We start from the raw sequence: 17,625 nt of genomic DNA, 5'->3' as shown, positions 1-17,625 counted from the left end.
CTAAAGGGAGTTCTATCTATCAACTAAATTGGACATCATATTTGCTCAGTGTGGCTGATCTAAGCGTATGTGAGCAAACTGCTAAAGATCTGGGCCTGCGGATAACTGCGAAGGGCTGGGGAGGCAGGCGCCGGCATCATCAGCACAGGGAAGGACGCCTGCCGCCTCAGCCGCTCTGCTTCAATCTCAGCCTGCCTGCGTGCCACTGTGGTAGCAGCACATCCATTCACATTAAGACAGCTTCTTTGCAACCCAGAGAGCTAGAAATTTCCTTTTTATAGTCTAAAGAATACAGCAAGCATCTAAATATATGACTCCTCTGCTTTGGATTAAGATTGCCTATAATTCTAGTTGAAATTGGAAAGATATTTTACCAAATTTGCTTCCTATCAGTCATGCTGAGCACCGTCTGTCACGGGCCTGAACTGAAGATTCTTCCTTGTCTTGCTGGTCTGTGATTTATTTACTAAGTGCTGTTTCTCCCTGAGCCCATCTGCATCATGCTGACGTCTCCTCCTCACCCACAGACCTCAGTACACTGGTTTCCAGAAAAATCACAAAGTAAAGAATTGTGTCTGTGGTTGCCAACAGATGCTGGCGTCTGAACTGTGTGAACATGCAAAGGCCAGGAATCCTGGAGCCTGGCAGCAGAGAGAGTGTGGGGGCACGGTAAATAGACCCTAGCTATTTTCCACGGTAGAGAATTTCAAGATGAGACTGAATTACTATGGCAACTAAGTTGCATGCGAAAAATACAAGAGGGGTGATAGATTCAGATGTTCTTTGGAAATGCAAGAAAGGCTAAATGCCCCCCAAAAGTTTTTTTTTTTTTTTTTTTTTTTTTTTTTTTTTTTGTGTGTGTGTGTGTGTGTGTGTGTGTGTGACTTACCTCACATGTCAGCCATTTATCTCCCTTGATTCTCTGGGGAACTTGACAGCTAGTCATCACATACACAGCTAGATAATGTGAAAAGTCTTTCAGTTGTCAAAGACTAGCCCACAAGGAAGACATTTTTACACAAGATTTAAACCCATCTGACCTAATATTTCATGCACAAACAAATGCTTTGTTAATTATCCAGATTGTTGGTTAAAATTGCTGTAAAGCACCCAGTTCACAGTCATTCATTTGCTTTAGAAGACGGAATGAGTACAGTGCATTGGCTCTGGGTCTGGGAACCCCACTGTGCCCTGCTCTGGCTGATGGCCTCGACTACCCCAAAGTAGGCCACACAGTGTCATAGAAACGTGGCTGCTGTTGGGAGGGCTGATGGAAGAACTTTCAGAAAATGGATGGAAACTTGTACAGACTTAGCAGTCTGGATTGCTTCAGTGGATCTTTTGAGTGTTTAGTGAAAAAGCTATTCTGAACGTCATGCAGGCCCAGTCCTTAAAGCAGTCCAAAGCAGTTAGTCTACCTTTGGAAGTCTTCACATTTCCCAGGTGCCTTTAAATAGAAACTTTTCTCCCCTCTGGGAGCTCAACTTTTCCATCTTTGTATGTTTTGTTGTCTCTTAGTAACTCTCAGTGTCGAGGCGTGTACTCAGAAGCCTCCACTCCCTCACTGTTTTGTTTGTGTGTTTGAAGTTAACCCTCTGTAAAAACATAGCCACAGTGGCCCTTGCCAGAAGCATTCTCAGAATAGGTAAGAAATGAGCCATGGAGACCAAGAACGTCCTGAGTCCTGCACCTGTTCTCTTGCCTGGCCCCACTGTCTGCCTGCCTTCCGCATCCTTCCGGTGAATAGCAATGACTAGGAAGGCTGCCTGGTGCCCCCAGGACCCTCTTCATCTGCCCGCCAGGACACGTGGGCTTCGCTCCTGCTGAGGAGTCCCTTTTTTTGCTGTGCTCCCTCTTTCAGAGATGGCTCAGGTTCAATACAGGAGGGCTCAGTTACTAGATAAGTGCACACCATGCCCTTACTTCTCCCAGGATCTTCTCTCTTTGCTGCCCTTGAGTCCCAGTGGGAAGGATTGTCTTTCTCCCTCCTGAAAGCACGTCCCTCCATGATGACATTGCCGGTCTTGTGTCGTGATTCTTTTTCTGTAACCCAGCACCACTCAGGATGGCTTCAGTCTCCTCGGTTTACTGTTGAGGACTGGATAATACTTCTCTTGCTTACTGTGCCGACCAGTAATTCTTTTTATTTTATTTAGTGTGTGTGAGTATTTCGCTTGTGTGCATGTCTGTGTACTGTGTATGTGCCTGGTGCCCACAGAGTCCAGAAGAGGGTGTTGGGTCCCCTGAAACTTGGTGTCTCATAGCTGCTGGGAGACACCATGTGGGTGCTGGGAATTGAACCCAGGTCCTCTGGAAGAACAGCCGATGCTCTTAACTGCTGAGCCTTCTTCCTCTTCTCCCCTCAGTAGTTGTGGGTGCGAGCTGTGCTCACGTCATTTGGCGGAGGAAGACACCAAGGTGCTGCTTGGGCTCCTTGTCCTTGACACCATAGCAGGATGAGGCGGCTGGTGCTGATACTTACTCTGAAGACTCCAGTTTGTTGCAGGGCCTCACACAGCCTCTTTAGCTCTAAAGAGCAAAAGAGAAGAGACAGCACCTTTCCTTGGGGTCAGCCTGCTGCTTTTGTTCCCTAAGGCTGTAAGTTACTGAAACTCAGTTATCTGTCACAACTAAGATTTAGCATTTGCATTCATTGCTAATACTCATTTACTCCAAAGGAGCTTATATTTGAGTTTTGTTTGGTTGCAGTTAACAGAGAAAGATCTAAATTCTTTTTCAATTTATTTTTATTTTGTTTTGATTCTATTGATATCTTTTTTTTTAATCTATAGGGGTGAGATCCTACAATTTAATGAACAATACATTTTTTTTTTCTTTTCCACTTGTGTTTTTGCCTCAAAGAAACAAGACAACTGTTTGAGCTTTAATTACGAGTCTGTGTTTAGACAGGAGTAAGGAAAAGGGCAAAGAGAGAAAACAATCCGAGCCTCCCCGCCAAGCCTGCCTCTTCTCATAAGGAAGAGTCTTAGCCTTGCTCAGAGCCCGTATATCCCTGCCCTGGGATGGAGCCCATGTGTGGTTATGATTATTAGGTGGCACAAGGTCATCAGGTTAACCCTAGCAGTGCTGGCTAGAAAATTGAGGGCCGAGTGATGAGCTGGCTCACCTAGGCACAGCACAGCCACAGAGCCTACCTTGTGCCAGGTTCCTCGTGCTTTGAGATTTTTACAAGCCCCCATATTCCATGTGCTCTGTTGGTTCATGTGTAAAAACAGCCTATTGAGACTGCACCCGTCTAACACACAGAGAACAGTGAGAGGCTCTACTTTGGGTGCTGAGGATTAAGCCCAGGACCTTGAACATGCAAAGCCAACACTCTGCCCCTGAGCTGTACTCCCAACCTGCCATTTGTTTTTATTTATTCCCTTCTCACTATAGCCTAGGCTGGCCTCAAACTCTCCATCTTCTTGCCTTTGCCTCCAAAGTGCCGGGTTATAGGCAGAGGACACCATGCCCAGCTACATTTCTTTTTAAAAGCTGTCCTTTGAGGCCACAGCTTCTGGGTGTGACTAAAACAGTACTATAATAATAGTGCTTTATATTAGTCTCAGCTTCAAAAATGTTCTGTAAATTAAAAAAGCGGTCTGCTTACTGTACAGTTCTCATCCAGAATGAGAGGCATTGCTGATTATGTATGTTTGATTTCTTATTCATGAAATTTACTTCTTAAGAAAAACTATGTTTCTGTTACAAATATTTAATCAGGTTTTCTGTAACTGGTCCCTGTGTTTTGCCAGCATAGTGATAAATCATGCACATAATAAAGTTTGGGAGGCAGGCAAGATTCTAGCTGACTTCCAATTAAAGGAGAACAAGGGCTAGAGATGTTGCTCAGTGGTAGAGTGCTTGTTCATCATACACAAGGCTCCAGGTTCAAACCCAGAACCACACAGAAAAAAAGTAGTAAAGAAATACGACTTTCAGAGTTTAAAAAACCATGTCCACCTGGGCATGGTAGTGCACACCTGTAATCCTGGTTTACAGGATTACACTAAGGAAGCAGAGGCAGGAAGATTGCTGCAAGGTTGAAGCCTGAGCTACATAGTGAATTCCAAACTAGTCAGGGTTACATAGCAACACTTTGTCTGAAAAATATGTCATGTCCACTTACCCTGGAATAAAACAGTAAATAAGAGACTTTACTTTCTAAGAAGGTATGGACACTGACTGTCACACTACCTCTAGTCTTTTTCTGACTTCTGTGTTCATTTCTGTGAGGCTAAAAAAATAAAAATAAAAAAATAAGACAAATGCAATAAAATACTGTTTATTGGGAAATTCACTGTAACCTTGTTAAGAAATAGATAAGGCATTATCTATAGATAATTAGTGGTAACCAGGTGAATAATATCTTGCTGGTAATAACCTTCCTAGGAAGATAGGAGAGCAGCTTTGTCATGATTAAGTTACTGTAGTAACCTTTTAGCTGTCCATGTTAGACTCAGAAGCAGGTAGAGAATTTGTGGAGATGCGTTGGTCCTATTCAGGAAGAACATGTTCAAGACCCATCCCCATTTAAAATTGGCTTCATTACAGATGCCAAATTGAGGAGTTCAGTTAAAACACCAAGTACTCAGGTCTTACTGTTCTTTGGACCTGAACTACTCTGGCCAGCTAGCTTGCAGATTACATTTTACAATCCTAGGAGGCAGCACTAGAGAGACGGCAAGGAACAGATGTATACAATTGCACTCCACGCTCTCTGCTTAGCTGGTGGGGTTTGGTCTTTGGGGTCATCTTCCTCTGAAGCTGCTGTCGCATTCACTGCTCTGATCATTGCTGCACGACTCTTTTGGCATGTTATTTATGGACTCGGGGTTTCTCTGTAGCTTGTTTATCTGCCCTACCCCTTCCATCTCACAGGGATTTGGAGGGTGGTGGCCACTGACCATCCTTTTTGTGTGTCTTCACCCTGAGAATGTTCATCTTAGGCATTTAGAATCAGTTTGGAGCATAAGGAGGACTTGGGAATGGTTCCTTTTAATTAAATACCTCCCTCTCTCTCTCTCTCCATCCCTCCTCCCCTCCCTCTCTCCCTCCCCCTCTTTTCCTCCCTCTCCCTCCCTCCCTCCTTCCATCCTTCTTGTCCTTCCCCTCTCTCCCTCCTTCCCTCCCTTCCTCCCTCCTTCCCTCTCTCTCTTCCTCCCTGCCTTTCTAACTGTGTAGCTGTTGGGAAAAATACTAGAAATTTGGTGTGAAAGGCAAGCCAAGAATTGTCAGTGTGCTTGTCACAGTAACAAAGATGGAATTGTGACTAAAGCAGACTCTTAACTCCATGTGGAATTTGCCACGTTAAAAAACATATTTTGAAACATTCAGTGAAAGAGATTTTAGACATTTTTAGGTTAGGCTCAACCTTATTTTAAACCAAGCCTTTATACTTCGCCTCTGCACTGTTCACTAAGACTGGCCTCAGTTCTGGGGCATGGCCAGGTTTCCTGTAAAGAGACAAGCAGTACATATGTCGTACTTCCCCCCTTAGGGGCACTGCTGTGCTCCAGCAGACTCTCTCTACGAGACAAGTGTAGATAGCCCTTGCGTAACCTAGCCAGACACTTTCCTCATTGACATCCCTGGCATACATGGGAAAAGCAAAGAGTCAGGGGATTCATATGCCTTCTACAGTTTCAGTATGTGAAAATAAGAATACTTGTAAACCTACTATTAAAAGTAATACGGAAATCAGTGTCTTGTTTGGGAACAAAACACATGCCGTGACCCAGTGGTTCTTCTCTTCTGCGGTGTCTTGTGAGGAACAAGCCTTTGTCTGCTGCATGGAGAGGAGCCAGTGTAAGCAGTGGCCTAGGAAGCTTGAGTTCTCGTGTGTGCATGCCGGGTGGACCACCTCCGGCCCTGAGCTCTGGTGTATTCTCTTCTAGATGCTGAGGATCTTGGAAGACAATGTTTGTGAGAGTGGTTCCACTTCTCAAGAATACTTGTTTTGGGTTTTGTTTTTTAATCATTTATTTTTATTTTATATGCATTGGTGTTTTGCCTACATGTATATATGTTTGTGTGAGAGTGTCAGACCCTGGAATTGGAGTTACAGACAGTTGTGAGCTGCCATGTGGGTGCTGGGAATTGAACCAGGTCCTCTGAAGAGCAGCCAGTGCTCTTAACTGCTGAGTCATCTCTCCAGCCCCTCAAGAGTACTTTTTAAAATACTGTTTTTCTCCCCCCCCAACTAATTATCTATCTTGTGGATATTTTAGAAAAATACTGAAGGATGTATCATTTATTGGTTTTTTGTTTGTTTTGTTTTGTTTGAGACAGGGTGTCTCTGCATAGCCCTGACTGTCCTGGAACTCAACTCTGGCTGGCCTCGAACTCAGGGATCTTGTTGCCTCTGCCTCCCAAGTGCTGAGATCAAAGGTGTGCACCACCATGCCTGGCTTTCATCAATTGTTTTGTATTGAAGGGGAAAGGGGGAAAAAAAAAGATTAGAGAAATACAACCACAAATCATTCTAAATGAAAATCCGTCTACCTCCTTCTCCCTCCTCACACTCTCCATCCACTTAACAGGTGAAATGAGGCTGTGGCTGTGGAGAAAGATAGAGAAAGTTGGGGCTCTTGCTTCCCATCTGGTAAGGCCACACACCATGTCGTCACATTGAGCAGTGTGGTAGAGCCCTTTGTGGCCCACTCCTGCTTCTTCCCTTGGGTGACAGCTCACATCTCCTGAATGTCCCCAGACCATCAGAGCTGCCCCTGGCTTTAGGAAGTTGGCTCAAGATGTCCCCAGCGTAGCTCTTTGAAGTCGTCTTGTGTGTGACTCACTCAAGGTACTTTAGCCACAGCCTCCTCTGCCCCTTATGAATGTCATAGTGGCCCTTGGGGGCTCAGCGCTGGAGGATCCCAAGAAAAGGTGAGATTTCACCTCTGGACCCAGATCATTCTTAGCACCACGTCCTTTCTTCTGCAAGTGCCGAGTGCAGGGCATGAACCTGGTAGCAGGGCGTGTGCTCTCAGCAAGTCCCTGTGGGTCCTGTTAGCCCAAATAGGAAAGGTAAAGGGCTGTAGCAAGAGGATGGTGGGGCAGAGGGAGGAAGATAAATGTTTGCTGGTCTTAATAAGGAAGGGTGAGGCAGCTGAATGAAAGGAGACAGCATTTAATTCCCAGAGTTCAGTATTCTAGTGACACCTCCTGCAGCGCCAGTCAGTGTGGCATGGGGGTGGGGTGGGGTGGTCTTGCTGCCACAGAGCCTCCAGAGTGATTTATTCATCTGCCTCCTTCACTGTGATTTCCTTCTTTCAGACTTCCAATATCCATCACTGAAAACCATGCTTTTTATATGTGACTTTACCCTAGTGGCTTGCCTGGAATACATTTTGAAGGATTAGTGTACATGGCATGGAGACTGGCCCCTATGCCCAGCACACGCTGGTGAATATTCATGCCGACACCTGGAAGGGTTACTTCTCAAAAGGCAGCTCAGGCAGAATACATTGCAAAGAGGGAGTGTTTTCTTCTTGACTTAGGATCCCTCCTCCAAGCAAATGTGGGAGGAGTGAGGGGGCAGGAGTTGGAACCTGCTCTCCTCATCTTCCGCAGCAGTGAGCAGGAGCAGACCCCTTCCTTCCCTGCCAGCCTTTGCCTGGGCTCCAGCTCTGCACAGATCAGTGTCGGCGCTTCTAGAGGGGAATGGCAGCTAACTGTTCACTTAGCCTTTGCTCCTGTTACCCACACCAGTTGGCTTTAATTATGGCTGTTGAGTAGTTAGGAAAGTTAAAGTTGTGAATGCTCATCTGAAAATGTTTGAATTAAAAGTTGTGATCCTAGCTTTGAAGGTCTGGATCAAGAAAACTGTACCAAGTGGCCAGTGATCAAAAGAATCCTATTGAAAAACTTAATTAGCCATTTTTCCTCTAGCTATTACAAAAAAGAAATCACATAAAATGTTGCTTATTTTCTGGCTTCTTGCCATTCTTCAAAAGATTAATCTCACAGCAACATATTAAGTTGATTAATTATCTTTTGTTTATAAGAACTTATAGTTATTTCGGATTTTCACCTTTGTGTGCTGTGGAGAAGATATTGCTATTATTGTTCTCATTAATGTCTTTATTTTAATGGTAAGTCATGTACCACATGGGGAGTCATGATTTATCACAGCTCAGTCTTGGAACAGAATAAACTACCTGTCCTCTAAGCCTTACATTGTACAGCGCTTGCAACTTGCTGCTTTGGTCTTGTGTTTCAGAGGGTGGCTTTCATGTGGACTTCACAAAAGAAGTTCAGAAAATGGATGTGGCGGAGGGGGGGGGGGGTTAAGACAAGTAGATATGACAGCCAGGCGGCTAGCCGACTTTGATTATATAGGATAGGAGAATTGGGACTGGCTACAGGAGGTCGGGCAGGAAGGGCCAGCCAGCACAGGTGGTAGAGAGAGATCCAGGCCTGAACTGTTTTCAAGTCACTCAGCAAGTGCCCAGGACTTTGTCGATTATGTCTGTAGGGAACACTGGATGACTCAGAGCTGGGGCAGAGGTGGGGACCTAGATCTGACTCAGGTGAAGAGGTCAGGCTGGTAAGAAAGAGAAAGAGGTGTGGGAAAATGGTACTGGCTGTGTTGAGAGAGACCAGAAAAGAGGTTTGCTAAGGGCAAAAATAGAGAAAGGACATGAGTGAATGGGAAGGGTTTTGCCTTATGCTTCATCTCTGCTGGAATGTTCTCTTGCCTGTAATATTGAGTCAAGCCTTCCTACCTTGTTTTGCCCTTCTATTCCCCTCCTCTCTCGCCAGGTTGAGAGAGTACAAAACTGTGCCTATAGCTAAATTTGAGTTTTCCCCCAGACACAAATTCCTGTGAACCCTTGACCCAAGGGAGTAGAAAGGAGCTGTGGAGCTTATTCAATTTCTCTTTGACTCTGTTTCTTAGTTCTTTGTGTAGGTTGTATGCATGTGAGCACACATTAGCATGTAGTCAGAGGAGAAGACGTATAAAGTAAGAGATGAAATAGCAGTGAGTGGGCTGGGCTGCAGCTCAGCTGGTAAAGCACTTGCCTAGCATGCATGAGGCCCTGGGTTCAGACCCCAGCATTGCCAAGGAAGAAGGAAGTGAGGAGGGAGGGAGGCAGGGAGAAGCAGTGAGGTCCTGTGAAAAGTGCAGTTTGTCTGGAATCCATGCTCTTTCCCCCATCCTCAGTAATCCTGCTCTATACATCCCTAAAGTGTAAGCCAGTTGAGAAGGTAGTATGCCGGGGACAGGTGGCCCCTGCTTAGGGCGCATCCTTTGGGTGTTGTTTTGTAAGAAATGTAGAGCCAATTGAGTTTATTCTCATCCCCCTCCACACCCCACCTGTTGGATGGATGCCCATGGTGGGCCTGTTTTACCCTGGAGGAGTCACATGTATCAAAGACTGAGGAAGTCAAATCCCTAACACTTAGGTTATAAAGTGAGTCCCAAGCTCTTTGTCAGGTCTGTCTGTCTTACTCTCCCTATAATTTCATAGAATTTGAGGGGAAAAGATCACACAAATCATATTGCCTTTAGCTCTTACACATACTGACTCTGGCCTGTTAATGCTACAGTGGCACCCAATGCTCTTCCCAACAAATGAAGCTGTAAGTGAGCTGGCTAAATGTCTAGGAAGCCACGCCCTGTGCTCAGCCTCCTCCTGGGAGCTCATCTCACTGTGTATCCACACCATGATGAGGAAGCTGCCAGCATCAGGGCAGATGGCCTTGCTGCAGAGAGGGAACCTGATAATGCCAAATTTAAACACCGGGAAAGATCTGTAAAAGCTGCCTGCCTGCTTAACATGTCCATGCCCAAAAGGTCTGCCGCAGCATGAGGCTTCGCTTTGTCAGATACCACAAGGCCAGCCGGTGACCATTTGGTGCCACCTGCTTGCTTAAGGAAGGGGCTGTATTGCAAAAGAGTCACCTTCAAAATACAAGAAAGAGCTTTTCTCCTGAGGGCATTGGCCTAGACATAGTTTTCTCATATTCACATGGAAAGCATAAAATGAAAGACTATGTAGTATGAAATCCAGATCATAAGACCAGGCCAAAACTCACTTGTCAAAAAATAAAGGTTTGCCAAGTGACTGAATAATCTAAAGGTAACTGGGGTAGTGTTTAGTGCATGCCAGAAAATTAACCAATGACTTAGACAAAGAGCTTTGCATTGAGAAGTAGGAAGTGCGGGGATTATAAATTGATATTTTTTCCTAAGTGTGATAATGTGTGCACAGACAGTGGGTGTGGTCTGTGCATATATGAACTGAAGCAATGCTTAGTCACTTCTCATCCCACACTTGAGCCCTTGGTACCATACAGCGTCAGCTCTTAGGTTCTCAGCAAGACCTTGAATTTAAAGCTCACTGTCCCCAAGGAAAAGAACCAGGTCCCAGCAGCTGCTAAAGATGGCTAGTTCTGTCTTGTCTCAGAGCTGGGAAAGCCTCTCCTTGTCTAGTTGTTCCAAGTTGCACCCCATAGGCAGGCTCCCCACTTACAGTTCCCTGGATTGTGGTGTATCAGGTGTAAGTCGGAACTAGAGATGCAGCCCCGCTTTCATTGCCGTCTGTCCTAATGAGATGGCACCCACAGGCAGCCCAAGTGTTGATTTTGCCACCTCCCTTTATTTCATCTTGGGGCATCAGTGCTTAAACACCAACTACAGACACCAGACACCAAGAGCCTGAGCAAGACTTAGCCCTGAGCAGGGCCACTGTTTCTGACTTCCCTGGAGAGCTCATCTCCTGTCTGCTGCAGTCTGGATGGGAAGGCTTGGTGTCCAGCCATGGTGCTTTCCAGAGATGGAGGAACCTTTTAGAAGTGAGGCCTCGTGGAAGGGAGGTCTGCAGGTCATCTACAGAATGCCTTTAGAGAGAATGCTGGAGCCTTGGCCCTTTCCAGCTCTCCCTGTTGGCTGCCTGGCTACAAGCATTTTTCTTCACTGCACACTGTCTCACCACAGACCCAGAAGTAATGTGCTGACAGCCAGGCACTGAAACAGCAAAAACTGCTATAGCCAGGTGTGGTTAATCCTAACACTTGAGATGCAGAAGCAGGCAGATCTCTGTGAGTCAGAGGCCAGCCTGATTTACATGGTTCCAAGTGAGACCCTATCTTAAAATAAAACAAAACAACAAAGCCTATGTGCCAAAATAAACCTTACCCATTTTAAAGTTTAGTATCTCAAGTATTTTGTCACAGTGACAGAAAGCTGACAGACACAGCATCCTAGTTTTGAGAGATTAAGCAGTATCCTACAGGAGATCGAGGCTCTGGTGTGTTCTGCTAACGTACTTGCCAAGAACGCTTTCCTCTGGTGACAAGCCCGTAGTTAGAAGGCTGGTGTCCCTCTGTTTGAAGGCTGTAGCCCACTTGGAGGCATGGCCCCTGTGGTCATAGCTCCTTCACTAGGCTCATGTCTGGGATCTTCAGGGCAGCCATTTGGTCCCTTCCGGCTCTTTGGCTGAAGTGTTCTAACTTGGCTCTAGTTTCCTGCTGAGACTCTCATTTTGGCCTTGCAGATCTCCAGCAGCTGGGCCTTGCCCCCCACTGAGAAGTACACCACCCAGTGCTGTGGCAGCCCCCCAGAAGGATCCCTTTTGTCTTGGGGAAATCCCAGTTTCTCACTGGTGGATTTGTTGTCCTGGAGCCCTGTTAACCCCTCAGGCAGCTGCTGCAGGCCGTCTGCCCCTTGTGGACCACAGGGATTAAAAAGGTCCCTCACATTTTGTCTTTCTGCTTTGCATTGGACAGTGAGAAGCAGATTCTTCAATGAGGTGAAAGCCCTGTAGTCATGTAGTCACTTAGTCAAGCTCCCCAGCACCCCTGCTGGGTGGTTTTGAAGTGCTTGGTGACTAGCCAGTGCACAGTCCAGTCCCTCCAGAGGCCCCTCACTGAGCCTAACCCACCCTTCACCTTGTCACACCTCAGTCCTGCCACTCTCTCCCTCTACAGAGCCTGCCTGTCCTGCAGCAGGAAGACCTTCATTCAAAGGGAGCGTTCCTGTTGTCTCTAGAGTCCTGCTGCCACCAAGGCAGCCTTTCGTCACTCAGCATCTACTCACTGTCACACACCTTTGCTCCCAGCGTGATCTCCTGGTAACTTAGCTCATGCCCCTTTGGTTGCAAGTGACAGAAACCAAGTAAAGATGCACTAAGCCATGAAGGTGGCTTCATGGTGGCATTTCTCACACCCATGGCTCCATCCTTCCCGGTGCCTGTGATGAAAGAGGGCCACCCTGGAATGTCTGCCTCCTCATTATCTCATTTAAGTGAGCAGGGCCAATTAAGCTAGACGTTCACTACATCCTCCAGTTTTGAGAAATGAAATGTGATTAGCCCAGCATGGATCTGCTTCCTAGGATGCAGCTAGGTCTGCAGGACAAACAGCCCAAGAACTCCCACACCTACTTTGAAATGGGGCTACAAGCAGTTCTCAAAGAGAATGCCATGTACAGTCATACCAAACCCTCCAGTGCATATGCAGAGGATTAAAAACTGTTAGAACCACAAGCGCCTCGGAATACTATCAAAGGCAGACACTGAAGTCCACAAAGGGTGAACGTGAAGATAAGTGGGTTCAAAGATTTACCTAATGGTGCTTAGTGCTTGGTAAATAAGTTTTTAATTGTTAAATGAAAGGTAACTATTTCTGAAGAACTTAGGAACTCTTTAAGGATATTATATATACATTTTTTGAGGTTATGAATGTCTTTGACAGAAAATTTATAAATGAGTTCTATAAGTTACTGTGTTGCTAATAGCCGGGTAGTTGATCTTACTTTGGTTGGTTGTTTCCCCCAAATGAGGAAGCTTCTAGCAACAGCAGCAGTGTGTCGTGTCCCCATGTCTTCCAGCAAGGCTGCCACAAACGATGGGCAATTAGGTCGAAGCAAACAGGCCCTTGCTCCTGGTCTAAAGACACCAATTCAGTGGAGAAACTGTTGATCTCTTCTGTTAGGTTTCAGCCATTGTTCACAGTCTGGCATGGAATTAATCCCTTAAGAAAGGATGAAAAAAAATGCCATTCAGCACAAGTTTGTCATCGCATGCATAATGCAGGCTTTCCAATTAGAATGCTACGATTCGGAAACTTCCTTCACAGACTGATGAGAGAGCAATTATTTTAAGAAAGGAAAACTCAGTCCACTGGGTTTGCCTCCAGTCACTTCTGACTCAGGCCACAAAGACAAGAGTTTTGAAATCATATTCACTATCGAATTTTGTATCAAAACACCAGCAAGGAGAGCAATTAGTTGCTGTAAACTGAGCCCCGGGTAATCAATGATATGCAACCAGCCAGAGCATTTATGGGAGATGTAAGCAGAATCACATCTGCTAATCAATTTTTTTTAAAACCAGCACTTCTCCACTGTAAGAGTAAGGGGAGATGGAGGAGACAGCATGTGATGTCATTAGGCATTTCAGTGGGGTGCTCATTAGATGGGGAGGTTTGTGGCCACCATTCACAGGCCTGATCTGTACTGGTGAATCTCTGTTGGGATAAAGTCAGCCTCTTTGAAAATGGCTTCTGATAATGGGGTGGAGGAAGGAGGGGGGTGTGTTTAAGGAGCTCATCTCTTTTAAGGTCACAAGGAGTGCCTGTGCTGGGTGATCACACTCTGCAAACATTCCAGCCAGATTACAAGCCAGAAGTGTCTCTATGCTGTCAGTGCAAATACCAAGAACAGACTTTGCAGGCAGACAAAGAAGCCGGCGGGGGAAGGAGGTGGGCTTTACACTGTGCCTAACGAGAGCGGAATCCGACCCATAGAAAGCAAGGAGACTGAGCCAGCTTTTCTTCCAGGGTTTTAAACTGTACTTGTTTTTTCAGTTGAATCAACAAAAGGATTTTATTCCTGATGAAGCCTAAGTTCCAAGCAAATAGGCATCCTGGTACATGAATTTGAATCCCTCTAAAACTCCACATGTAGAAGACAGAGCCCTACACTTGATAACCTGCCATCCATCAGTGTCCCTTTCCACTCAAGAGTCACCGTGACCCTGCATTCCCCAGAGACTCTTAATAGAAGAATAGAAAGGAGATGTCTCAACCACTATGTGCTCTTGGCTGCTATTCAGGAAAGAAAAAATTTAGGCTAGGAGAAATTATTGAGGTAAAGATCGATGGACTAGGCTAATAAAAATTAATATCTTTAGCATGCCAACTATGATAGGCAGTGAATTAATATCCTTTAGATGTAGAGGACATTTTGTAAGTCATTAACAATAGGATAAATATAGAAAATATACAAAATGTTCAAGTTCAATGATAAGTTTAAAAAAACCCCTGCAAATTAATGAAATGTGTTTCATCTATAACAGCAGCAGTGTTTCTAAGTAGGATTATCAGTAAGATATATAGAACTAGGCACTGGCTAGCAGCTGCTGGCAGTACAACCTCTTAGAAATTTTTGTCTGGGGTGTGGGAAAAGAGAGGTCTATAGCTATTTTATAATACATACCACAGCCTCAAAGTGAGACTTTTTTTTTGTACAAACTTTCAAGGGAAGTAGTGGATTTAGCTAAAAATGTTTACTAAAGAATTTTCCCAGCACTCGGGAGGCAGAGCCAGGCGGATCTCTGTGAGTTCAAGGCCAGCCTGGTCTACAGCGCGAGATCCAGGAAAGGCGCAAAGCTACACAGAGAAACCCTGTCTCGAAAAACCAAAAAAAAAAAAAAAAAAAAAAAAAAAAAGAATTTTCCTAACCGTGAAATACTACTAACTACCTAAATATTGAGTACTACGAAACTGATTAAATTGTGGGACATCTGTAGAATGAAATGTTATGAAGTCAGTGCCTTTGATATAGATGGCGTGAGGCATGGCCTTACAGGTGCTCCCCCCTCCCCTCAGGATTTCTCTGGGTATTCCTGGCTGTCCTGGAACTACATCTGTAGACCAGGCTGACCTTGGACTTGAGATTCACCTGCTTCTGCCTCCCAAGTGCTGGGATCAAAGGCGTGTGCCACCACCAATCAGTTTACAGGTTCTTCTAGTACCACCATCCTCCAGGAGTTTCTGAGGACATTTACCATACTCAAAGCTGTGAGGTGAGGAGGGGTTGATTGAGATCTCCCCTTCCCTGTAAGAGCACATGACTGTTCCTTGATTGCAAGCAGAGGTGAGACTGAAGCAAAGAACTGAAGGGACAGGAACTGGGCCTTGGGCACGGGCCTGTCATCCCAGCTGCTCAGAGGCCTGAAAGACAGGGCTTCAAAGAATTCAAGGCCGGGCTGGGGAGATGGCTCAGTGGTTAAGAGCACTGGCTGCCCTTCCAGGGGACCCAGGTTCAATTCCCAGCACTCACATGGCAGCTCACAACTGTCTGTAACTCCAGTTCCAGAGGATCCAACACTCACACACAGACATACATGCAGGTAAAAACACCAATGTACATGGAATAAAAATAAAATAAAATAAAAATTCAAGGCCTGCCTAGGACTACCGAGTGAGAGTTCAAGGCCAGCCTTGGCAACTTAGACACCACCTTAAAAGGCAATGTAAGAGGGCTATGAACATAGCTTAGTGGTAGAACACTTGCCTAACCCTAGGTTAAATATCCAGAAACAATCACAGCAGCAGTAATTCTCCATAGTAGCCTCATGCATGACACAAAACTTGTGCAAGGATTTTCCTTGACTGTAATGGCAAGATTAAAGAAGACACTAGAAATGGCAGTTAGGGAATAATGGGTTAGAGTAGAAATGTGATCCAGATACATAAAGTGGGAATAACAGGAGTACTTGGCAGGTGATTACAGAACTAGTTTTTGATCGGGATACCAGGTTGGAATCCTGCATCACTCACGTACTAACAATAAGCTTAGATAAGGTATTTACGGTCGCAAGACTCACTTCTACCATCCATATAATGTGAGGATTGTAATCATGCTTGCTGAGAGGATATTCAGGTGGATTTAATAGACCAGACTGTGCAGAGCACTTGACATAGGACCTAATCCACATAAGCATTAAAGAAATGTTGGCCATCATGATCATCATTGTCACTGCTGTGTTTGCTCAGCTGACAGCCCCTGAGCACTGGCTCCAAGTGAGGTGCTGTTCCAGGCTCTGGGTATGGAAAAACGACTTAGATATGGGCACTGCCTTCAGGGTGCTCACTGTTGTAGCTGACTGGAAGCACATGCATATCACTTCCTGTTAAGTGTGACATTGCATATACTTTGTTTAGGCAAAGCCAGCTAACAGTGGAAATCAGAAGCCAAATACAGATCCCATATTGAACGGCTCAGATCCTGTTTTTAATTGAAGAACCACGCATGTAGAGTGTGTGGTTCACGTATCTTTTGTGCATAGCATGATGAATATTTACATGCTCCTGCAGCCATGTAACTACCACTGAGATCAAACTAGCACATCTCTAGCCTTCTAGAAGTTGCCCTCATCCCATTTTCCAATCAATACCTTCCTTAGAAGTAACAGCTCTTCTGAAACTGGTAGGTAAGTGAATTCTGCTTTGAAGTTCACATAAGTAGACTCATAGTCCATTGAAGTTCTCAGCTGAACAGAAAGAGGGCTCAGAGCAGAACCGAGATAGTAAGTTCCCAGATAATGAGTATGTTTTCTGGTGTAGTTGGCCCTCACTTGGGGTCCACATAGTTGAACATTGCTTTAAATTTTTTTTGTTTGCATAAAAGGGCACAGATTTTTTTCTTGTCAATTCCTTTAAAAATACAGAAAAAAAAACTATTTACATCTCATTTGCTTTGTATTGGGTATTATAAGTAACTTGAGGATAATTTGAATTGTGTAGGAGGCCAGGTGGACTGTTAACAGCCCTGTAATCACAGCACTCAAGAAGCTGAAGCAGGATTATGGGCTCATTGGCCCAGCCTACAGCACAAGACCTTGTCTGTGGAGAATGCGCATGCACATACAGACACACATCTTTATACATGTGTCTTTCTATCTACATTTATAGATTTGTATTCACATATGTCAGAGGTATGTAAATATATATGACCACATAGACTTTGTGTATATAAAATATATATGACGTAATGTTACTGAAGGACACAGACTTTGGGGTGCTAGGAGTAGTCACTTCTAGAAGTTTATGGATAGCTGTTTTTCCACATCAGGTAATCTTACCAGAGTCATGTGGAAACATGGTAAAAATGAGAGGAAACAGAACATGATAAGTGCTTGTTAGCACCAGTGAGAAAGCACTGATTCCCCAAGCAGCTAGCTTAGTCAGATGCAACAGAGGAAAGCTGGAGAACCTGAGAAGATGACCCAGGGACGTCCTCCTCCTCCTCCTCAGCCAGTCTGAACTTTGCTGCTAAGGGGACAGAGGTTCCCTGGAGTTGGGTGGTCAGTGAAGCGGACTCCCAAAGAGCGGGCCACAGCCCGACGGGGCCCTTCTCTTGGTATTTTCATTGGGGTTCGCTCCCCTACAGCCTGGGTGCAGGGTGGGGCACAGGGGGCAGGGGAGGGATGACACAAGGCCGCCATGGCAGTTAGGATGCAAAGACAATGTAGTGTTTTCTCTTTGCTCAGGTTACTACTCTGGGACTGTGACGATCGAAGCTACAGTTACTACGTTGAGGTTTCCACCAATCAGCAGCAGTGGACCATGGTGGCTGACAGAACGAAAGTCTCCTGCAAGTAAGTAGCATCC

General features: G+C 45.3%; 1 protein-coding gene across 2 annotated transcripts in view; it reads left to right on the top strand.

The window, feature by feature from the left end:
• The window catches only part of Btbd9 (BTB domain containing 9), a 369,270-nt gene that overhangs the window by 280,428 nt on the left and 71,217 nt on the right, over positions 1 to 17,625 (top strand). For both annotated transcript variants that reach the window (XM_052744486.1, XM_052744488.1), the window contains exon 9: positions 17,505 to 17,612. In XM_052744486.1, coding sequence (XP_052600446.1) covers positions 17,505 to 17,612 — 108 coding nt within the window. The remainder of the gene's footprint in view (positions 1 to 17,504; positions 17,613 to 17,625) is intronic.

This window comes from Peromyscus californicus, unplaced genomic scaffold, assembly GCF_007827085.1.
Source record: "Peromyscus californicus insignis strain IS unplaced genomic scaffold, ASM782708v3 Scaffold_19__1_contigs__length_69161282, whole genome shotgun sequence".
NCBI lineage: Eukaryota > Metazoa > Chordata > Mammalia > Rodentia > Cricetidae > Peromyscus > Peromyscus californicus.
This window is presented reverse-complemented; position numbering and strand designations above follow the sequence as displayed.